The sequence below is a fragment of the Chiroxiphia lanceolata genome, chromosome 3 (assembly GCF_009829145.1).
Source record: "Chiroxiphia lanceolata isolate bChiLan1 chromosome 3, bChiLan1.pri, whole genome shotgun sequence".
In the NCBI taxonomy this organism is placed as follows: domain Eukaryota; kingdom Metazoa; phylum Chordata; class Aves; order Passeriformes; family Pipridae; genus Chiroxiphia; species Chiroxiphia lanceolata.
Genome location: NC_045639.1, coordinates 63,488,459 through 63,512,083, shown reverse-complemented (window position 1 = coordinate 63,512,083; position 23,625 = coordinate 63,488,459). Strand labels below are relative to the sequence as shown.

At 37.3% G+C, this 23,625-nt stretch overlaps 1 protein-coding gene and 1 long non-coding RNA gene across 3 annotated transcripts in view; one reads left to right on the top strand and one right to left on the bottom strand.

Moving 5' to 3' along the window:
- The window catches only part of NKAIN2 (sodium/potassium transporting ATPase interacting 2), a 545,346-nt gene that overhangs the window by 454,881 nt on the left and 66,840 nt on the right, over nucleotides 1-23,625 (top strand). For both annotated transcript variants that reach the window (XR_004355980.1, XM_032682422.1), the window contains exon 4: nucleotides 6,542-6,742. Coding sequence is in view for 1 of the 2 variants with exons in the window: in XM_032682422.1 (XP_032538313.1) it covers nucleotides 6,542-6,742 (201 nt within the window). In the remaining variant the exon portion in view is untranslated. The remainder of the gene's footprint in view (nucleotides 1-6,541; nucleotides 6,743-23,625) is intronic.
- LOC116784157 lies at nucleotides 10,906-21,352 on the bottom strand. The gene is made up of 3 exons (XR_004355981.1): nucleotides 21,273-21,352; nucleotides 14,510-14,607; nucleotides 10,906-11,037 (listed from the first exon to the last, which is right to left on the bottom strand). It is a non-coding gene; the product is annotated as an uncharacterized LOC116784157 (long non-coding RNA).

The following is a 23,625-nucleotide window of genomic DNA, read 5'->3' as shown; positions in this document are numbered from 1 at the left end:
AAAACATCTTTAAGAGCATTATGCCTTAGTCATAAAAATCTGGTACTGGTATGTTGTGAAATCACTTTAATTAAGCATTTTCAGCTCAAAATGAATAATCAGGGTTTGGAAGCCAGTCAGAATATTCCCTTCACTTCAGAAACAGATTCAGAACCACACTGAGTTTAATTTGATCATAAAATACTTTGCTAGGTTTTTTTTCATGGAACACAGCTTTGGTGTGGTAATAGAGACCATGTGTCACCACCCTGTTTCCAGCTCTGGATCCATGCCCTAAATCAAGCCATTCAGTTCCACTTCAAAGCAGAAACTTTACTTTCTCAGATATCTGTAGGATTATCATCTTCTAGTTACAACAGTAAATATTTAAATTGCATTTTTGTACTTTCAGGTTTAATCCAAAATTTAGAATAGATTTGTCTCTTGCAGTGAAAAAAACTATGTGTTGTTGGTTTGTGAGATCTGGTAACCCTAAGGATAGTACAATGTAGAACACTTGAGACTGGAAAACTCTCTGCTGTACACCCACATTAACATGGCTTGGAGACAAGCTGTCTTTGTCAGAGAATGGCAATTTTTCAAAGCAAGGTATTACATTTAACTCAATTTCCTTAAACAAATTTTCTCAATTCCAGAATGATATCCTTGATTACTGCACAGTGAGAAATAAACAGGATTCCACAGTTAGCTACTACTCTGCAATGTGAATGCCTCTGCTCAGCTGCCTGTTTCAGTGTATTTTTTCACTGCACAAGCTTACATCCTCCAGAAAGTAATTTTCCAAGAAACTGCAAAATATCTAGTTCTCAGGATCTTCACTAAATATGTACCATAACTAAATTAAAATTTCTATGTGACTTGAACTTCTCAGTCCCCATGATAAGTGACATTAGGCTACTAGGAAGGGCTTAATTCTCTTGTTCGGCACAAGGAAAAAAATCAGTGGATCTTAGCCCAGAACATTCTTAGTCTAAAAATATTCAGTTTAAATATGACAAACATTCACAGGAGAGTAATATTCATGGGACAGTTACAATCATGTTAACCTTGCAATATGAACTGAAAGTTTCTACTTTTTTATATTTTAGTTGAAGAAATTAATAGATAAAAAAATTTTAAGAAAGATGTTAATAAAAAGTGTTGGTGCCACTGAACTGATTAAAATAATATTCTGAAGCTTAGCAGGTATCTTTTTAATGAGTAGAAACAGAGAAGATTAAAATTGTTAGGTTTGTCAGTGTACATATTTAATTACTAGAAAAATATGGAGATATAAATTGATAACATTAATTGCAGCTCTAATAATTTCATTCTAATTATTTTATAGTATTTTATTAACATAACACTCTAGTTTCTTTTTAGAGTAGAAAATCAGGACTTCTGAATCATCTCCTTCTTGCTGGTGTCTATAATTCACTGAATTGTTTGGAAGTGCATTAGTAAATTGGAAATCACCTAAGAGACATTTGGAGCTTTTTTAACAGAATACTGAAAAAGGCTATCAGTGAGACAAATTTTGCTCATTTTCATTGAAAAACTTCAGAAGTAAATCTGTTGGGTAGATTCAGACTTGATTAAATCTTATCTGATTAATGGTATATGTAAATTAAATTACAGATACAAAATTGTTTTACAAGAGGAAATTAAAGTATGTGATTCTAGGTTACTGAAAAAAAGTTCAAATGAAAGAGAAAGCATTACACACATACAAAAATTGGGGAGGCTAAAAAATCAGTTCAGTTGCAACAGAAAAGAAAAAAGGGAAAAAAACCCACAGCTGACAAGCTCTGTTTTGGCTCTTCAATGAGGACAGATTTTTTCTTTAGACAGGAACAGGTCTGCTTGCATGAGAAAATGGTACTGCCTGGTGGGAGATAGTTTTAGTGGAATAAGTGAGATAACAGAAGAAAAAAATGCCTGTAGAGGCCTCTGTGCATCTGCGGCATCCAGAACTACAAATGCTTTCAGACTCAGATCTTTTATCACTGAAACCTTATGTGATCATTCAGTCTCCAAGCAGCCTGTTCTTGGTAGTTTGAGTTTGATAAATGAAACAAGTGGTTACATGGTTGTATTTGACAAAAGTTGTATAAAAGCTTGGCAGGTTTGCAGAGATTTTAGCAATTCCAATTAGAAAAATGGAAGAAATATTTCCCATGACACAGCAAGCCACAACCATTGAAGTCAGTACAATTTAACTTCCTGAGTCTGTGAGATCTCCTGGATTTTTAAGGAGAATCACTCTGAACCACTGCTAACTCTTTTTTCTCACAGCACTGTCTGGAATCAGCTTCTCTAAATGCAACCAACAAAACTCATTGAAACAGTAATATAGTGTAATTACTGCATAGACATAGTATACTTACTAATATGTACTAATGCTAATACAATGCACACAGAGCTATTTTCCTTTTAAGCACTGCTGTACTCCTGATGCTTCTTATTGCAGAGAAGCTTGTATTCTTTTTCTGGAATCTCTTACAAAGCTTTTTGCTGCCGTGCTCTGTCCTCAGCTGTCCTCAGCCAGAAAATTTTATGTACTGTGCAGTTAACCCCAGCAAAAGTTGTTATCTACTGTGTTAAACACAGGCACAAAACCATCAGAGTTCAACATTTTTTTACAAACTAAACTGAAATAAAATTACAGACTTAATTTGAAGATGTCTCAGATCCTAATCTCTGACATCTGTGTCTCGGAGACCTCCAAAGTCCAGGCTTTGCTTTATCTGGCAGTACTGACCACTACAAATAACAGCACATCTTCAGAATGTCAGCAAAGATGTCCTATTAAATATTTTCCTCTGTCTTTTTCCTCTTTGATAAATAGCAAAATCTACTTTAATGCACAAATTTTCATTAACAAGCTTTACAAATACCAGCAGAATTTACAAAAGAAGAACAGTGATTGGCAATAAAACCCATACAGATGTATTTCTGTGCCCATGAAGGAAGCAGCTGTTTGTTGAATTTAGGATAATGAAATCTTCCTTGACATACAGACTGTGAACAACAACATATTGGCTTACCCAATGTGTATCAACAATTCTTGTTAGTTTTCATAGCTTCAAGGCTTATCAGACCATTTTTCTACATTACTCTGAACAAAGTTTGAGCCACAGATGTTGGAAAGAAAACAGACGACAAATACACTGGAGAGTATAGTAAATCTGCAGACTCTGGTGTAGACTTTGTCTATGTCCACTAAAACTGTATTCAAACAGGGAACAAAGTAAATAGCAAGCAGAGTTTGTCCAAAAATAGCTCTAAATGCTGTCAGTATAAGAGATGTTAATGATAGATACATCATCCCTTTGTTGGCTTCCACAGTTCTAAAAGGGGATTCAAGTCTTTAACAGTTTTCTCACTAAGAGAAACATTTTCGTAAGATAGGTGACCTTCAATACTGAGTAACAGGAACTGCTCTGCTGATATGGTTACATGTAGGGAAACATGGCTTGAAGGTTATAGACAAGTTCAAAGTGCATAACAATTTATACCTGAGAAGATTTAACTGTGCAGCAGCTGATTTTGTAGTTAATAGGCTCCTTCTATATTTATTCTCGTCCCACATATTTGGGGGATAGGAATTTACAGAGTCTAACTTACACTAACTGTCTAACTTTGACTTGTCAAAATCTTATTTCATTATCATTCTTAATTCATCCAAGTTGGACCTGAGCCATGGATGATGTCTAATCTTACCGGAACTAGATTTCATATCTGCTTATTGTTTTGCTTTCTGATGTTGACCTTTTTTTGTTGACTGGTTCAGTGTGTGATAACTGCTCCTTGAAAGCCTTCTCAACTGCATTATTCAAAGTTCTTTAAGATTTGAAGTTGGGGCATTCAGTAGGATTTATTTTATTATTATTATAAAGAGTTAAGGAATATAGTATTTCTGTGCCGGATATTAAGTCTATTTTATGACCAAGGGAAACTACACAGCATTTTACTGATTATTCAGAGTAAGAAATAGAATATAGATCTGATAAATATCTGTAATTTTTTCCACTAATAAGCATTCAAAGCCTATTTCTGAACAAAACAACATTATTTAGACCTAATCACAACATTTGACTTAACTGCCAAAAGATGATTTGAGAGCAAAGGAATTTTGTAAATATTACAAATTATTTCAGAGAATCACCTGGGCATAAATTCAGGGATGGAAGAAAGCTAGATTTTGTGAAGTTTTATTTACATATGTAATTATTTGAATATGTAATTATATTTCCCTGTGTAACTTGGAAATTTACATGTGCTTTTGACTTGTAAAGTTTTGGATTACTGTACCCTTTGTAAGCAAAAATAATTGCCTCTAGAGCAATGATCTTCTACCCACAGAGCCGAGTTCTGAATTTTTATGTTTAGCTCCTCCTGATCCATTCTCTCTTCATCTGGCAGGTGCATAACAAACACTCAGTTCCTGCAAGCCAGTTTATCCCATTCTTTTTCAAGGAATACATTTTTCATCCCTTCTCTGTACTTTGTAAAATATTTTTAGTCCATCCTGATTCTTCTGAAGGTATTGCAAGTGATAAAATAGAGACAGATAATGACTTCTATTCATTTGTGCTACATCTCTGATAAGAGACTAGAGGTTAAGAATTTTCCATGGTAACTAGAACGGCTGAAAGTTCTTTTGACAATAACACGATGGATTCCAATTTTAGTTATTTAGGAATAAATATGGTACTTTAAGAAAAGTTACTCCAAAGATACCCATTATTTAACTTCTTACTCCAGGTAAGAAGACTAGTGTTCTACTTGAGGGGCCCTGACTCTAGAAAAAAAAATAATTTTCCGGCTTGGGTGTAAGGTAAAAGTATCGATTTCCAAGAAACACATGGCAGACATTTCCAGCGTCTACAGCTTTGGTAGCTAGGGTTCCAGAGAAAGGAGAGGTTTGTTGGTGATGAAGACTTACAGCCATACATAAATATATACATTTGGGAAAAATTTGTGTTGTTTATACATTCACTGTTGCTTTGATTACCTTCAAATGCTTGAAGTTAATTGCCTGACTAAATTCATACGAGCGTTTTACATTTTCTCTTAGAGTTTATTATTTGCTGGATTGGACTGTTGTGAGAATGGAGGGTAATTATTCATCACGAGCATATTTAAGGTCCTTTCTGCCATCTGCTAGCTGTACATGCTTACGCAGGGCAGTAATCAATTTTTTTTAATATACAAAATTTCTGTACTTTTGGTGAAGAACTGCAACTTAGAGAAAAAACATTCAGCTCCATTTCAGTGTCTAGGGTAGTCACAGATCAAGTGACATGCGACATTTTCCAAAACCTCTCTGGGTGGAGTTGCCTTTTTATGAGTTAGTGCAAAAATGGAAAATAAGTGGGACTATTTTGAAGAGAGGGAAATATGGATATAGTGTATCTGCTACAGAAAGGCATTCTATTCCTTTTGGCACAGTAAACTTAATTAAATAGTTACATTTTAAAATCTTTATGAGAATCTTAATTATTAATGATATCAACAGGCTGAAAAAAATGTAGGTTAGGTGTGGGGAGAGTTTGGCTCTGCAAAGACATTACTTAAAAGCAATTTTTTTTTGCATGACTGAGCACATGTGCACACAGACTAGATAGTCACACTTTACAATGAGGTTACAGTTATAAATTATTCATAAAGTGTTGGTAAACACTGTAGGCTATTACAGAATCCACACAGTCCCTAGTTTTGTTATAACTATGTGTAACACCCTCAAGTAATGTGCCACCACGTATAATTTATGAAAGTAATATTAGTAGTATTGTTTATGATGTATATTAATAATTTATTAATCCTTTATGAACTATTTATAAATACAATCTTAATGGAAAGCATGGCTGACTAGTTACTCCATCATGCTAGCTGTATGGGAGTTAAAGGTTGCATGCCTCCGCCCCTGCTTTTTAACAAGTCAAGCAATCTTTTGACAAGGCAACTCTCACTATTTCCTTACATGCTCCTAGGAAATTAGAAATCTGAGAGAAGCATTACAAAGAGGTTTTGCCTGTAAGAAAATGCACAGAATCCTTTTTTACATCTTCTCCAATATTTCAGTAGAGCTACCACAGGTCCATTAGACAAAAACTCCTTGCAGATGTTCCATGCATATCAAAGTCTATTAAATTTTGATACCTTAGGATTCTTGTATACATCAGACCAACAAAACATAGGCCATATTTCTAGGAACCGAGCAGAGGAGGGTTGCTATGTAGGTGTGCATATCCATCAGTCCTTATGTTATCTACCAGAAAATGGGTGATGTAACAGAAATTACTGCTATAGTCTAGCCTACCATAATGTCTAGGAAGAGATCCTGGCTTGAAGGATTATTTTTCTGCTCCAGAGAATTTCTGCCTGCCAAGGTACACCTACTTCTGCTTGCAGCAGGCAGGCTCCACTAACTTTCATGTGACAGTGCAGTTTTATCACTGCTCTTTGCTTCTTTATGCATGCTGTGAAATCTCTTGCTGAGGCATTTGAGATCGGAGTACCATCCCCATGCATTAATTCTTCACTTATTCTTTTGCAGGAAACAGACCTCATTCTGACCTTTAATATCTCAATGCATCGTTCTTGGTGGATGGAGAATGGGCCAGGCTGCACCGTGACCTCAGTAACCCCAGCACCAGACTGGGCACCAGAGGATCATCGTTATATCACTGTCTCGGGGTGTTTTCTTGAATATCAGTACATAGAGGTGGCTCACAGTTCTCTTCAGATCTTCCTTGCAGTAAGTGTTTATAGATAACTTCACTTCCACCATCTTTTCTGGATTTCTTCTTGTCATTACCAGAATAGCAGAGGATTGTGTTGTTCACTCACAAACTCTGGCTCTAAGTCTTAATTTAGTTATGAAATTCTGTTCTCTTTCATCTAGTTTGAGATACCTGCATGCAAAAACCTCCAACATACATATTTATTATTCTTCTAAGAACTGCTGACATGATACACTCTGCTTTCCTGGCCTCAGTTTTGACCACTGAGTGTCCCACAAGCCGCTGATAGCAGGTTACATTCAAATGACATTATGGTATATAACTTGTGACATAACAAGAAGTTACAGCTATTGTTGTGAAAGCCAAATTGAATATAAAAGAAAATCCAACAGTAAAAACAGATTCACTGATCAGTTTGCCGGACTCAAATCTCATCAATTTCTCTTTAACCATATTAATCCATAGGCATTGGAGTACAATGGGAAAAGTTTTCCAAAAAAAATGTTGCATATGAATGAAAATCAAACCCAGAAATCTTAAAATTTTCTTAGGAGTGTAAGAATCCACTGTTACACTGCAGAAAATTTCAAAGGGATGAAAGCCACTTGTTGTCAGGGAACGATATATACTGTGGCCCACAGTTATCCAAAAAAGTGAGCAGCTTTTCCATCTGTCTATTCCCCAGTATTTGTTATCACTCAAGTTTAACTCATGGAATTATAGCTTCATGGAATCATTTTGATTTGAAAAGACCTTTAAGATCATCAAGTCCAGCCCTCAACCCAGCACTGCCAAGCTCAACAGTAAACCCTATACTTAGTGCCACATCTACACATCTTTTAAATACCTCCAGGAAAGGCCACTGAACCATTAATCTGGGCAGCCTGTTCCAATGCTTGACAACCCTTTTGGCAAAGACATTTTTTTTAATATCCAATCTAAACCTTCCCTGGTGCAAACTTGATTCTGCCCTGCTTGATCCGTCAAGCCAGGATGCCATTGGCCTTCTTGACCACTTGGACACACTCTTGGCTTATATTCAGCCAGCTGTTGACCAGGACCCCCAGGTCCCTTTCTGCCTGGCTACTCTCCAGCTACTCTGCTTGTAGCACTGTCTGGGGTTGTTGTGACCCAAGTGCAGGACCCAGCACTTGGTCTTATTGAACCTCATGCCATTGGCCTCAGCCCATCGATCCAGACTGTCCAGATTCCTCTGTAGAGCCTTCCTACCTTCAAGGCATCAAAAGGAGATAACTAGGACAATTTTTCTGCCTTTTTTTTTTTTTAATTTAATGAATGATGAACAAGAAACTTAAGGAATATATAGTTCAAGGTCAATTCTGTTCCTGATGCAACAAGGTTTTCAGTGTTTCTGTGTTTAAATAGAGATGTGTTTCTAGACTCATTTTTTTCAAGTCAGCGTAATGGTTCAAAATAACAAACTGTTGGTATTTTGCTAGCTGTAGCCAACTACATCTGCATTATATTTCCATTTGTGTTAATCTAATCGTGTTAATCACTTACATGATTACCGTAAGTAAAGAGCTGCTTGTGTGGGTCAGTTTTCCAAATCTGGTGCTTGACTACTGTTTTCATCACTTTTGCATTCCCAGTTGTGGTCATGGGGTTCTTTTTCTAATAGAAATGCTAGTCTAAATTCACTATCATATGAAATGTTATGAGAAACAGAGGAATTACCTGGTACTGCTCAGTGACATATAGCATAAAGGAAGAAGACCAGATACTGCTTGTTTCCAGCAAATTAGCTTTAACAAACCCAAGCATTAGATCTGACCTACCTCCAGTTAGTAGAAAAAAATTAATCTTTCCCTTCAATTTTTTTTTATGGACACTTAAATCAAAATCGTACTTTACTTGTAAACCTAATTTTCAACCTATGAATTGGATACTTGTTTTCTATTTGTATTTCTGTATGTTCATGACAACGATCATACTAATGCTGACCTTGGCTTTTTCATGGACTGGTGGCACTGCAGCATGTTTTTAAGGATGCTTTCTACTGCCTACAGACAAAAAGTTGCAAAGTTATCCTGCTTCATTGAGGACCACTTATATCAGCCTTTGGAAACATTATACTGAGTTTATTTTGTACTGCTTGGTTGTAAGTTCACAAGTAATGCTTATAGCTTAAGAAGGTTAGGTTTCATGTAGATGTGATAATTGCAGTGGACAGTGGAAAGAATATGACAACTAAGATAAAAACTATAAAGCCTTCATGGTTTGTACTTTCTAAAAAGCAAGTCTTAAGGTGGGCTGTGAAATATTTCAAGGATTCCAGACAGATACTCTCCTGATGAGGTGCAAAAACCTCATAGTCTCCAAGAGAACTTCTCACCTCAGAGAAATGTGTCCCAGAAGCAAACAGCAAGAGACTGTGCATCATAAAAATGCTGCTGTCAATTTTGAGTAAGTAAACATAGACTTTAGATTTTTAAGGGTGACATTTTGGAGACTTTTCATTTCTGGAAAAAATTGCTAGTTTAGCTCACTCTGAAGTAACAGAAAATTCAGTTTGGTGGTCTCTATCAACCAGCAGAATGCTCATGGTTTAGAAAAACTTCAAAATAGGAAAAACTTATTTCCAAAATAATTGGAAATATTTGTGGGCTCTGGGAAAACATCTGGAGAGATCCAGAAGGGCCAGCGATATCCTGGGGTGCATTGAGAAGAGTGTGGTCAGCAGGCTGGGGAGGTGATCCTCCCCCTCTCCTTGGGCCTAATGAGACTACATCTGGAGTACTGTATTCAGTTCTGGTCTCCACAGTTCAAGAAAGACAAGGTGGTACAGAAGAGGGTCCAGCAGAGGGCCACAAAGATGATTATGGCTCTGGAACTTCTCTCTTACGAGGAGAGACTGTAGGAGCTGGGCCTGTTTAGTCTAGAGAAGAGAAAACTGAGAGGGGATCTCAGTAACACACATAAATATCTCAAGAGGGTAGTGCCAGACTCTTTTCAGTGGTGCCCAGTGACCGAAGGAGGAGTAATGGCCATAAACTAAAACAGAATAAGTTCCACCTCAACATGAAGAAGGACTTCTTTACATTGAGGCTGGCAGAGCACTGGGAGATTATGGATTCTTCCTCTCTGGAGAAATTCAAAACCCACTTGGACACAATCCTGGGTAACCTGCTCTAGATGACCCTTCCTTGGGAGGAGGGTTGGACTAGATGATCTCCAGAGGTTCCTTCCAACCCTAAAAATTCTGGGATTCTGTATTTCTATGGAACAATTCCTTCATTTCCTGCCCTCTCCAATTCTTGGTGAATCATAGCTGAATCTGCAAAGATGAGATCTTAGCTTCATCACACTTTGACAGCAACAGTTATTTAATGCTTTGCTGATACATGCAGAAAAAAAGGCATCATTTTGGCCACAGCTAATTCCATGGTTTTATTGAACAAAACCAACCCTTAATGTAGCCTATGCTCACAATACCAGACAAAACTCTCCACTCAGCTGTTCTCTGCCAGGGAAGTCTCATTTACAGAGCTACAACATCTTGAGCACCTGGCCTATTCCATATGCTCTGCAAGGACCACAACTCTGCCTGTCCATGGTGCCTACAAATTACCAAAATGAACTGGTGTAGTGATGGCTTGACTTGTATACTCATATGCTTCAGACAATAAAACATACTTACGTGCTTAATGGTTATTGATTCTTGTTGCTTACATTAGAGAAGCTATTTCATTTTCAGGCCTACTGGGTTATCAAGGATAGATATACTTAAATTACTGATCTCTGGAGAGAATTCTTCCAGGTAAAGAATGAGGTCAGTGATACTAATGGGGATTTGATTTGCAACTATTTGAGTTTCATTCTGTAAAGTATTTACAGAGTGGAAGGCTGAATGGTAGTTCCCATCCATTCCTAAACAATAGGAGGTACAGCTGTCACTTCACCATGAAGAGGGCAGCACTTGAGAGGGACACAGTGCAGGTTATACACACCTGCTAACCTTCATGTGTAATGTCAGGGCTTAAGATGGTCATTGTCTCTGTGTATAAAAAGTATTTGCGTCCCAGCCTTTCAGTCATACAGCTGAAAAAGAGTCATAATCTCATAGATTCACAAGCCCCCCCTACATCAATGTCTAATTATAGCTACAGAGCCCATGTACAATTTTTTTTCATTTGCACTTTTTATTGAACTCCTGTTTTATAACAGAAGGGGGAAATCTTTTCTGTTCAGACCCCAAGCTGTGGTTCAGATCAGTGGGTTCTGCTTCCAGGTCTACCACAATGTCCTTTGGAAAATCATTTCATCTCTTTGTGCCTCTTCCCAAGTGCTTCAGAGAGGAAAGCATGCCTAAATTTTTCATGTTCAGTTCATAAGACTCTACACCATTTGCATAGATAGAGATCTCTTGAATATCTTGAAAAAACCCTAAATGTCGATGACACCAAGTACAGTAAGGCCTTTGTGTGGTACAAGGAAATTATAATAATTGCAATTGCATTTCACACAGAAATGGAGCTCAGATTCTCTATATTTTCCTTCTGCCTGGGTTTTATTCTTTGATTATGCATGACCTGCCCTCACTCCCGCAAGTCTGTTCTTGCAAAAGTCAACAAATTAAAATCCATTTGTAGATCAAAACTCTGAAAATATGCAAATAAAAGATCAGCCTTGGAGATAAGTGTGACAGAATTATATCTATTTGCCAACAAAGGATTAAGGGTATTTAGTATGCTTGTCTTTTACTTCTCACACATTCACAAATCTATTGATTTTAGTAGAGCTAAGTGCCCGAGTTATGGGAATAAGACTAATGTGAAGGCCTCACCTTAGCCAATTTGGGCTTTAGTTATATAGACCTCAAAAAGATGAACTGTGTAATATTATTCCAGTAAAATAAGTGCAGGAAAAGCATTTCTTATGTACTTATCTGCATTATTGATGGTAATTTACATACCAAATAAATTAAACTATAAGTAAACTGTTACACAAAAATATTGACCATTTTCATAGTGATCCTGTCCGCTGACTTTTATGTGCTGTATATTAGCCTTAATTCCTTTTTGTTCCTTCCTGTATTTAAACTTGAGTATATGCTTCATGCAGTCATTAAAATTATTATTTCATGCTTTAAAATTTGTAATATGTAATTATCCATCCATAGTATTTACAGTAAATGCATAATGTTTGGGACTCTGCAAAGTCTGCATCATGCATAATACTTTTCAAGCTCCGATGCTGTCAAATTGATTTAAACATCATGGAGCATAACTGCGTTACTAAGATGCAATAATACATCTATGAAGTTAGGATGCCAGCATCAAAATCTGCTCTGCTGTAGACTTACCATATGACCTTTGGCAGGGTGCTTAATTCATGCTAATTATTGTCTGTACAATACAAACAATGTTTCTTAAATATTTCAGAAAGATGCTGCCAGGATAATTCCATTAAACATTGTAGGTAATCAAATATTATGGAAAGGTGGTCTGTGTATGTATTTAAGCACTTAGAACAGCAGAATAGCATTAATGTTCCCTGCTTCTCTCAAGGATTAATAGTAATTAGAATAGGGTACTCTTAAAATCCTTGATGTTAGCATAGCACAGGTGACATTAAATAGTCTCATGCCCTTGTGAAGAGATAGGAATAGTGAGTAAGAGTGTACTCTCATAGGAATTTATTTACTGGACTGTCTATATGTGCTTTAGACCTCCATGCTCAAATATGTTTCTGACAGTCTACCACTTAAAGGTTCTCAACGCTGCTGAAGAAGTATGATTCAAAAAAAAAAAAAAAACCAAAAAAAAACACAACCAAAAAACAGCAGTACCTGTCGAAAAGAATCAATCTTCGAAGTACAAAACAAGTCAGCCAGCCCATATGGACAAAAAAGGAGGAAAAGACAGGAAGATGGAGAGAGAATACTAGTTTGCAATTTCATTGCACCTACTGTTACTGTGTGCAATTTTGTTCTCTGCAATACAAGAGACTCAGCTATTAGACAGCATTCAAAGGAGGGCAACAAAGATGGTGAAGGGCCTTGAGGGGAAGCCGAATGATGAGTGGCTGAGGTCACTTGGTCTGTTCAGCCTGGAGAAGAGGAGACTGAGGGGAGACCTCATTGCATGCAGTTTACAACTTCCTTGTGAAGGGAAAAGTGAGGGCAGACACTGATCTCTTCTCTGTGGTGCAGTGACAGGACCCAAGGGAATGGCCTGAAGTTGTGTCAGGGATGTTTAGGCTGGATATTTGAAAAAGGTTGTTCACCCAGAGGACGATTGGGCACTGAAATAGGCTCCCCAGGGAAGTGGTCACAGCACCAAGCCTGACAGGGTTCAAGAAGTATTTGGACAATACTACCAGGTACATGGTATGACTCTTGGAGATGATACTTGTGGGTCCCTTCCAACTTGGCATATTCTGTGATTCTGTTTGACCATTTTCAGCTTTTTTGTAGGCATGATAGAAAAGTAAAAAAAAAAAGGGCTATAATGCGGAATGAGTAAACTTTGTATTATATGGTGGAAAATTCTCCTTAAAGGCAGCAAAAGATGAAACTGTGTAAAAGTTTGAAATTTATGAAGTAACTGAAAAGAAGATGGTAGCTCAACAACAGTGCGCTCTCATACTGACAGGAGGGGACAAGCCAGGTGGGACAAGCCACAGAGAGCCTTGCAAGAGAATGAAGTAGTTGAATTTCACTGGAAGAAACTAAGTAGAAATGGAGGGATAAAGCAAGATGTGGAAAATCATCTCAGTAGTACCTTTCCAGGTGGGCTCAGTCTGTACTGAAGCATTGTCAGGAGCAAGGAGAGGATATCGCGTGGGAGGAGAGGCAGGATGACCCTCTGAAGCTGAGATTCAAAGAGTGAGAAATCAGGTCATCAGCAGTTCAGCAAAGGTTAAAGAAAGAGAAGGCTTGTAAAGCTTCTGCATTTAAGGCAGAAAAGGGAAACAAGCCTTCTGAAAACGGAAAGTACTTTTTTTTTTGTGGTTTTAATTTTTTTTGTTTTTATTTGGGAAGATATTGATAAGACCTGAGCAGAGAGAAAGGCTAGAAGTTCCTCTACAGACACCAGCAAATGATAGAGCAAGACTAAAAGAATCGTGCAACAGGTATATCGGCAGGACAGACAGCATGATAGGAGAAAAGGTAAAAGAGCAAAGACAGGGGAGATGGGGGAGTCACAGGAATGCATGAAAAATAAAGCTGCCTAACTAATGATGTCATTAGGAATGAGGCAAGCAGCAAAATAGTGTTTCTGTGAGTCCCAAAGCATCCATGAGTGGAAGCAAACAAAACACAAGTTGGCCCTGGCTCGTCCAAGTTGAAATGCTAAAACTAAATTGTCAAGTGCTTTTGTCACAGCTGCAAAGGAACAATCTAAGAACTTGTACTGTAGTAAAGGTCTTCATTGAGTTCAGATGGTTAATACTGATCTTTCAGGAAGAGTCACCTATTGATTACCCTTCAGGTTCTGCTAATAAACCAGCATATTCCATTCCTGTGCTCAAAATACATACAGCTTACTATGCTGAGGAAAAAAAATAAGATAAAGAACAGATACATTTGCTGCTAGTTAGCAAAGCTCTTGAAAAACATCTGACCCTCAAATATAGCAGTAAACTTATTCTGAGTTCCTAATTTTCTGGTCTTCTCTAGCCATCATAAAGGTCTTCAGTTGTGCAGGAAGCACATCTTGCCCTCACTTAGATCTACCCATGCTAATTTTGTTTCCCCATCTCCCTTCTGTCAGCAGCCTCTACCTCTTCTACACATATGCATGTCATACACATACCTTACACATCAGCTACCTCCTCCTGTGCTTGTAGAGTGGTGAGGATATTTATAGGCGAGAAAGGAGACAAGCTTTAATCAAGTTTTGACTCTTTGAACCTAGTGGAGAAAAATAACATTATTTAATTAAGGCAACGTTCTTTTCTAGGGCAACACACAGACTGAAAGAAACTTGATTCTTAATGATATAGATTGGTACTTTAAAAAGACTGGTTTTTCACTGTGGGACTGGGCAAAATCAGCACAATGGGAAGAGGGTATGAATCATTGTAAAGTGTTAATTTAATAGCACTGTCATGCCGTGTTAGCAGAGGCAACATCAGGTTCAGACATCTTTGACATTGGCTCAGAGCACAGTATATTGCTGTTTCTCTGTTTGACAATAATGCTAGAGCATATGTCATTAATGTTTTGAAGGATTGCTATGAGATTTTTTTATGCTTATACATCTCATCTGTTATTGCTTCTATCAAATTTTACCTGCATTTCTTCACTACTTCTTGTAAAAAACTGAATTGCACACATCAAAGCATAAAATTTTTTATAAAGCAGGGAGCTTTGTCAGTAGAATTGTACTCATTTATTTCCCTGAAAGCTTCCCTCCTTAATGAGTTGTGTTTCTATAAAGCTAAGGTAAATGATAATTGTCTGAAAAAAAGTTTGCTTTAATTCAGAAGAGAGAATTTGGGTTTAAACAGTCTTACCTGACAATGTACATGGAATTGTCTCTGAAAGGATTATTTCCCTGATACAATGAAAGAAAACAGCACCAGCACGAGCTGAGACAGGAAAAAGCCTCTCTCACAGACCTTCTTGCACTAGCAAAGACAAACAGTGAATGTGACTTTTTGGAGGGAGGTTGGAATTTTGATAACAAAGAGATGAACATTAGATTCATTACTTTGAGGCCTGAGGGAAGTTTCCTGAGAATTCGTTTTCACCATCTCGTATGTATTCCTTCACACAGGGGAGTCTGTTTCTAGTTGACCCTGTAGGGTAGATAGTATTATGATAAAGCAATAAGATTACAGTTTCCCAGGTTCAGTGCCTCATGGCTGTCCTGGGGCTGTGTGATGCCAATGGTGCTGTGCTGACTGGTGGTGCTGGCTTGCTGACTTGCTTCCTTCCACAGTTGGCATTTAAATTATTCCTCTCTTCTGGTACTGGTATAGTCCTGTATTTATGATACTATCATGGCATGCATGTGAAGAGCTGCATGTGAACACATTCTAGCTATACACAGGTTAGATGGCTTGGACTGGGGTCTATTTACCTAGCCTTGGTGAACCTCTACAGGTTTCTTATGTTTTGAAGAGATTCTGGATAAAGAGCTTAGTCCATTTGATTTTCTTTCTGTATAAATGAATTTGCATGGTAGGGAAAGCAAATTACACTTGCTTTAGATGTAAGAATGATACTAAGAATAGCAATAACAATAAATATCACAAGCTTCTGTAATCATAAGTATTCTGCTACAACATGTAGTTAGATAAAAAGCAATACATCTTCATACTGAAAACTCATTGGTCAAGTGCCAGGTTCACCAACCCCATTCCTGACCCAATTCTGAAGGTACAATAAACATGAGTGTTGGTCCTTAGAAATTTAAAAAAGCCCGTCCAGATACAGATATAGTTCAGTGTCACCATGCACAGTATTCTTGCTGCTATTACAGTACTACCTTGTTCTGCCATATACAAAAGTGACAGCTATTATTTTGCCATTTGGTATTATATCCCAAAAAGAACCTCCAGTTCTGAATTGAGGGGACTCAGTTCATAAGTTAGGGTAATTTTTTCCTTAATATAAGATAAGGAATGATAAAACATACAGCCAACTTCCTCAATTCGATATTGGGATAAACATATTTTCAAAAAAAAAGTGCAGAAAAAGCCAGGATATTACTGGTTTTCAAATTTGTGTTGAAACTTGCATTGTATATTTTATGTAGTATATTTCATGTTTCATTTTTGTGTGCTGTTAGCACAGCTTTCTGTGTAAAAGATAAATCAAGCACATAAAAGTATAGGTTTATCTATGAAACCACAGAATGACCTGGTTTACCACTTTAGTCATAACTATTCTGGTCACAATACCATGGTTCTGAAAATCGTCACAATACCATGGTCTGTTAAATTCGCGAAAGACAAACAATGTCAGGAACTGTAACTGAACCTGCATTGAGGGTACTGGTCAATGATAGATTCCTGAAATTCTGTAATACAAGTTGAGTGCTTTTGGTAGAGCTAACTACCCCACTAAAAAAAATAATTATGCCTAAGGAAAATAAAAATCATGGAAGAATTTAGATTTGTATAAAATAAACACACTTCAGAGTATGTAAAATGAAAACAATAATATTGAGTTATGAATTCTGCATTTTTCCCCCCATTTTCTAGCACAGACAGTATAACAAACTTTTTGCCTTCCAGAAAAAAAAAAGGTACCTCACTTTCTGTGGCAACTGTGTACCCTAGGACCCTTGGAATAAGTGTCTGAGGCATGTCAAGATAATGGGGTCAGAAAACTGCTTGTAATATTTTTGATAACTGAAGTTTCTCATGCAATCTCAGAAGTAGAGCTGACTGGGAATTTTGTGAAGGAACATGATTTTTTGAAAAATGCATCAGCCTGAAATGGTTTGTCTTAGCATAATGGTGTCATAAACTTCATTTAAAGTGTAGGCAAGCGATGTTTAATATAGTACTTAGTTTCCTGACAGATTTCTTAGCCGGCTGCTTGTGCTCTAGACTTTTATGGTACATTTGTACTTGGATGGGACACCTCCTAAAAACTGCGACATGATTATCGATAATGTTTAACTTTTGCTACAGTCTCTGTCATACATTAAGCCCAGATCAGCTAACACTGTCCCAGACACTGTTGGGGCAGCACAAACCAGGGAGCATCTGTGGTAGCCAGTATGGATCTGCCCATTTTGTTATGACAGATAAAAAGAGCTTATTTGTGTGAACACAAGCTGTGCCTTACCATTTGGCCTCTAGGCCAGAAGACAGTCTATGGGTTATTTTAGTTGCTACTATGTCTATATACACTACTGTGTATCCCCAATGTCATGGCTATTGCACAGTTAGAACCTGGGTTCCCTAGAGATTTAAGAACATGAACACTAACTAGATCTCCAGCTAGTTTTTGAGTCCAGCTGTGGACCTACACCTTGGAGTTCAGGAAAGAAACATGAACTGTAATCTAGTACTGTGGGAGGAAAATTCATCTTTTCTAGGAAAAATCTTAATTTTTTAGTGCTTACGTAGCATGCAAAACAATGTGTGCAATAAAGATGCTCTGTAGACATGTCCTAAGGATTCTTGGCTCTCTGACTTCTGCAGTGCTGCAATTTTAAGGAACGTGGAGTCTGAGATAACTTTTTATCATAAATTTCTGAATTTTCCACCTGAAGCTGAGAGTTTAAGTGACAGGTAATATTCATTAGTGAGAAAGTCATTGTTCCATCCAACTGAAGAAAATTACTTTCCCTTGAAATCAGAGGTAATCTGTTCTTTGCACATATTCTCAGTAGACAGCCAATTCTCACCACTTCTCTAACAGGTGTTATCTTCAGCACTGGTTGGACAGGGAGAGAGCACATACATGCACCTCTGATGTGTTTGGGGGGCTTTCAAGATGGGGCCCTAAGCAGCCCCATTTACCTAAATTGCAGCACTATTAAGACATCAGTTTTTCAGTACCCAACTGCTTGCAACTGACTGGCATAAAGTGATTCGTGCTTTCAAAACCATTAGAGCAGATATTTTTTCCCAGAAGGCAGCAGTCTCTTAAGCTCTGTCAACTTAACCTCCATTCTGGTCTGAACACAATAAAGGAAATAGCTATTTCTTAAAGTATACAATTCCATAATGAAATGTTGTGACTTTATTTCCGTCTGTCCATGTTTTCTGCAAATATATTGGTCATGTGTGCATACTCACAACCTGAGGAAAAAAGGCATCTACAAAGCTATAGGAGCATTTGTCTGCTGGTAATGATTGTTGCCATAGATGGGAATTCAACATTGCCACGACAGAATTTATTTTTCCTTATATGTTCACAATTATCAAGTAGTGACATCTGGAATCTGCCTCAGAGTTTCAAGTCAATAAAATATTAATAGCTGCCATTTCCAGCAAGGAGGTTGTAGCAAGAACACAGCAGAGGAATCTCTGACATTTTTGCTCCTATTGTTTTGCACCTAATTAGTTAACCATGTCTACTTCCACATATTCTTTTTCTAAAGATTAGAAAAAATAAACCTAGGACTAGGGTGCAGTTCCCTTGCCTTCCATTTAGATAAACTGCAGTTTATTTTCTGTAAGTGCTCTGTTGGGAAGTGGCTACTGAAAAGGGACTGGATTCTCAGGCCCTCCTCCTCACTTCTACTGAAGCTGGGAGGAGCCGGACTGACTGCACACATCTGATTCACAATGAAAACCAGACACAGAAATCAAGGCAATGCTAGGCAGTCTCATCTGAAGCACTCACCATTTTAAAAAGAGATTATCAAGGCTTTCCTTAGTAATTCAATTCTAGTGAATTCAGTCACGACAAGCAGGGAGAGTTGGTGGAAGAGAAGGACTGTCGAGCCTTGCTTCAGACAACCCTATTCTTCCCATTCCTCTCATTCAGTGAGTAAGTATTCAGTCACATATGCATAAGAAAAAATAATGAGGTTTAATGAATCTCCAAAGATCAGCTACTTCATAAAAGCAAATGCCACACTTCTAGCAGTAAAAGGCCTCCAAGTCCAACATCGGCAGCAGAGGGAATTTCTATTTTAAAGCAAATTGCACCCAGTTTCAGTAAATTATCATAGAATGATTATTCAACTTTTATCCAGTCAATGTTATGCCTCCCTAGTGAACTGGTTTATTGTCAGTATGTCTGCTTCAAAACATGTCTTCCCTGGAAAGCACTCATTCATTCAACTTCTGCCACTGGAAGCAGGCAACAGCTTGAAGCTAGCAGCTGCCCTTGAACAAAACAGGTAGAGATGCAGAAAGGCTGCCGAATCCATAGCAATAAGCACATCATGACATAATTACATTAAATCTCCAGAATGGTCTGTACACACAAAATGCCATATGTTTTGGATAGAGGAAGCATGCATTAGCAAAACCATAGTATAACATAAGCATTTCCATTGTAGTCCTGTTGGCATGAAATTGATTTTTTATCTTGAAAATTATCATTGACAGAACAGAAGATAATATTTGAATGGTCATCTAGTTAGCCTGAGGGGGATATAATTAATATCCTGAAGGGCAAGAGTGGGTGATAGAAAGTTTTGGAGGGATTTTCCAGTTGTAACTGTGCATAATCTAATAGCTGATGCATCCATTTAACCTTTCTTTGATATGCTCTTCTTTCACTACTGCATGTAATAGCAGTTCTGTTTCCTAAATGTCTTCATTTGACTTTGAACAGGTTAATAGGATTTATTGCTTCTGCAGCCTGCCTACACAAAACAGAATGTCAATATGGACAATACCTTCTGGTCTGCCAGAGAATAATAGACTGCTTTCTCCATCCCTGCTTTTAGGAAGTGATTTAGTTTCCTGAAGATTTAGGTACAAAAGGGAGAAGCGGAGGGAGGTAGTTTTTCTGTGAGTCTACCAAGAGCTGGCACTGCTAAATAGCCACTTTGCATTTGTATCAGTTGGTGGTGCTTGCCTCATTTTCAGATGGCAGCCTCCTGATTCTCCATTAGAGATGCCTGCAGAAATTTTGCTGTGGCTAGATAGCAATGGTACAAAATACATGACCCAGATACATTTCAAAGATTGCAGTGGACTCCTGCAAACATTTTCTGTTACAAACTGCATGAATTGATCTCATCTTCAAAAGAATTAACTTGACAAATCATTATTTTGTACTCTGTCTGAGCCTACATTTTAGGTTTCAACGGCTTTGCATTTTGTAAGGATGGTTCTGGAATCACTGTGTATCGTACTAAAAGGATTTTTCCCCAGGCTGTTATCTCTTTCTTGCCATGATTATTACTTCTTGCTGCAATGATCAGAATATAACGATGCGGCAAATTTTACAGAAATTTGAGTTACATGAGTTAAACAAATTGTCATTTTCTAAAATCCATTCCAAATGTCATCTGCATGTTTACACCTTTATGGGTTGTGAAGCTCTGACTGAAAGAAGTTAGTGGTATTAAACTATATGTAAACGGTAGGTAAGCAATATGTGCTGCATTTCCAATCTCTTTTTGATCTTGGAAGTAGTACTGCCATGAGAGGTTCACTATGATGAGCCTAAAAATTACCATAAGTAGTAGTTATTTAATCCTATGATTTTTAAATATGGGGATGGACAAAATCCCACCACAGTACATTGTATTCTCTATCCTGAAATGCTCCTTTTGTGTAGCTGTTGGGCTTCCTTAAAATTTCTGATTCATTTTAATTAAAACAGTCAAGCAGAAAGTGAACAAGAAAAAGGAATGAGTTTTGTTTCATTGTTGTGTGATTATCTGTCAACAAAAAAAGAAACAAAAAAAAAGAAAAAAGAAACAAAACAAACCAAACCAAACAAACAAACAAACAAAAAACCCCAAAAAACAAACAAACAAAACCAAACCAAAACCCTCAAAAACCCCAACAGATTTGTTTCCAAAGTCATACGAAGGTATCACCCTTTTCTGCACTTACTGGGAATTGCTTTGCATGGTGTGATCCATCTCAACTCAGATACTAACAAGAATTCATGAACTTGCAGAATAACAAAATTAATCCCACCTATTTCCAGACAAGGGACAGCCACAGATGACAGCTGCCATCAGCAGACTGAGCAAGCACCCTGCACTTGAGCAGTGTTTGATCTGGGCAGTTTGATCTGAGAACAGCTCTGAACTTTGGACTGAACTTTGCAAAGGCGCCTTCCTCAGCTCTAACACTCTTAAGAGCAACAGGTTCCATTTGATCCATAGCTCCTTAGAGAGCTCGACTCAGCACATGAAACTTTGAACAAGTCTCAGGGGGAATTTTGAAGAGGGTATGAAAAGCATTTAGGCCATTAACTGCCTCATAGAGGAATTCAGTGGCATTTTGGAGTCAGCATATGCAGCTGCATAGATCATTCAGGAAGTTTATAACTCTTCCTCTAAATTCAGGTGTTTAAATAAAGCTTCACTGAAATTAAAAAGTATCATTCTTCTGAAATGGTTGTTAAGTTTTTTTCTGTCCCAAACAGACTGCCAGCTGGAAAAGTACAAGCAGTGCTAAACTGCTGTGAGATTACAGATTAACTCCTGATTTGTGCACATGAACACAGAGGTGAATGTACCATCATTTCTGGAAAGCTAGTTCTTTTTTTATTTTATTTTTTTTAATATCTTAGGGAGGTGTACAAGTACCTACAGTTGTTTTCCACCATGTACAATTACCTTCAAAAATCCACTCTTCTGATAATTTTCAAAATGGGTTCTAAGAATCTCTGTGATTACATATGAAGAATTTTTTAATATGAATCCTAGAATCCAGTACTTTTCTATACACCACAGTTAACAAAGCAAAGACTCAAATAGTGAAATTCTTATTCAACTTTTATTCAAAGAATGTCTGAGAGACTTAAGTTTCACGTGAAAAAGACCTATCAGTTGGAAATGGTGAATGTCTAAATTGTTAAACTATTTAACATTCCTCCTTTTGGATTTCCTGCTAAAATTTTAAAGCATACCATTAGGTCATTTAGCATTTTCTTATTCTAAATTAAAGTTGCTACTGGTGTTGTTTGTCACAGTTGTTATTGCTTGATTGTAGATGCTGTTGTTGTTGTAATTCGATTTTATCACGTATAATTCTTGTCACTCAAGTCAGTCACTTAGACTATCAAATATCATTCAGGGTGAAATCAAAAACTAAGCATATCATACTGTCAGATTGCTTTGCAGAACTGCCATTGCATACTATAAATTTATATTTGTTTATTAAAGCTACCTTAGCGATCAACATACATGACATATTGAAAAGTACCGAGCTTTACATGAGTTATCAGAATACAGTACATTTCTTTGATTTTTTTTTACCTCCATTTAACATAAATGGCACTTGTCAAAATTGCAACCTGTCAACGTAAATTTGGGCATCGTTCAGCCAGACTCCACACAAAAAAGGCACTTTGGTTTTACTTCGTGCAATATGGAGCCTTTGTTTGCTCTCCTTCTTGACAAATGACTGCACTAAAGCTACAGAGACAGAAAGACTGCCCTGGAAGATCATCCAGCAATTTGGAACATGCATAGGTTGGATTTTTTCAATGACATCTCGATAATAATACACCTGTGACTAAAGCAGGTGATTGGAAGTGGAGCGGATGCATACAGACAGATGGATTAAGACAGCAGTAATTGTGCTTTCACTTGATTATAATATTAACAGGTTCCAGGTGATTTCTATTTTTCACAGCGTCACTCATCTCGACAAATCCCAGCAGGCTTGGAAGCAGAGTAGAGATGCATCCTGCTTTTCACATAAACCTGTTTCCAGTGCGAGCACTTAAGAGAGTTCTTCTGTCGAAAAGCAATTAGCTTCTGCAGTCTAGGGTGCCACTTAGAATATCCAGGCTCATGTGTTTCATCATAAAATTGACCTTTTTAATTTTTTATGCCTGAGATTCCCCACTAAAAGAGTAAGCATTAAAAAATACAACCCTAGAGAAAATACTGAAGGAACATGTAGAATTTATTAAAGGATGTCTAGCCCTGAAGTGCTGCAGATAGAAATTCTGTCTGAATATAATAAATATGAAGTATGCATTATTGTGTCCTTAATTTTTAAATAATTGGTGTCATTAGGTAGCATAATGATACCAATTATATAAAAAGCATAGGAAAGCAATATGTGCTGCATTTACAGACTCACATTTTTCCTGTAATAATTGCTTTTCCATACAAATAGTGTCTGCTTGCTGATACCTTTGAATAACTAAGTACAAATTATCCCAGTGTTTCAGAGTTTGTTTTGCTTTTTTAGTAGCATTGCCTATCTTGGGAATATACTTTCTGACAAAATTTTACATCGTTTTATATAACAGAGACTTTCAATAGGCATTGACATTCGTAATAGGCAAAGAAATACCTCTTTTGCCCAG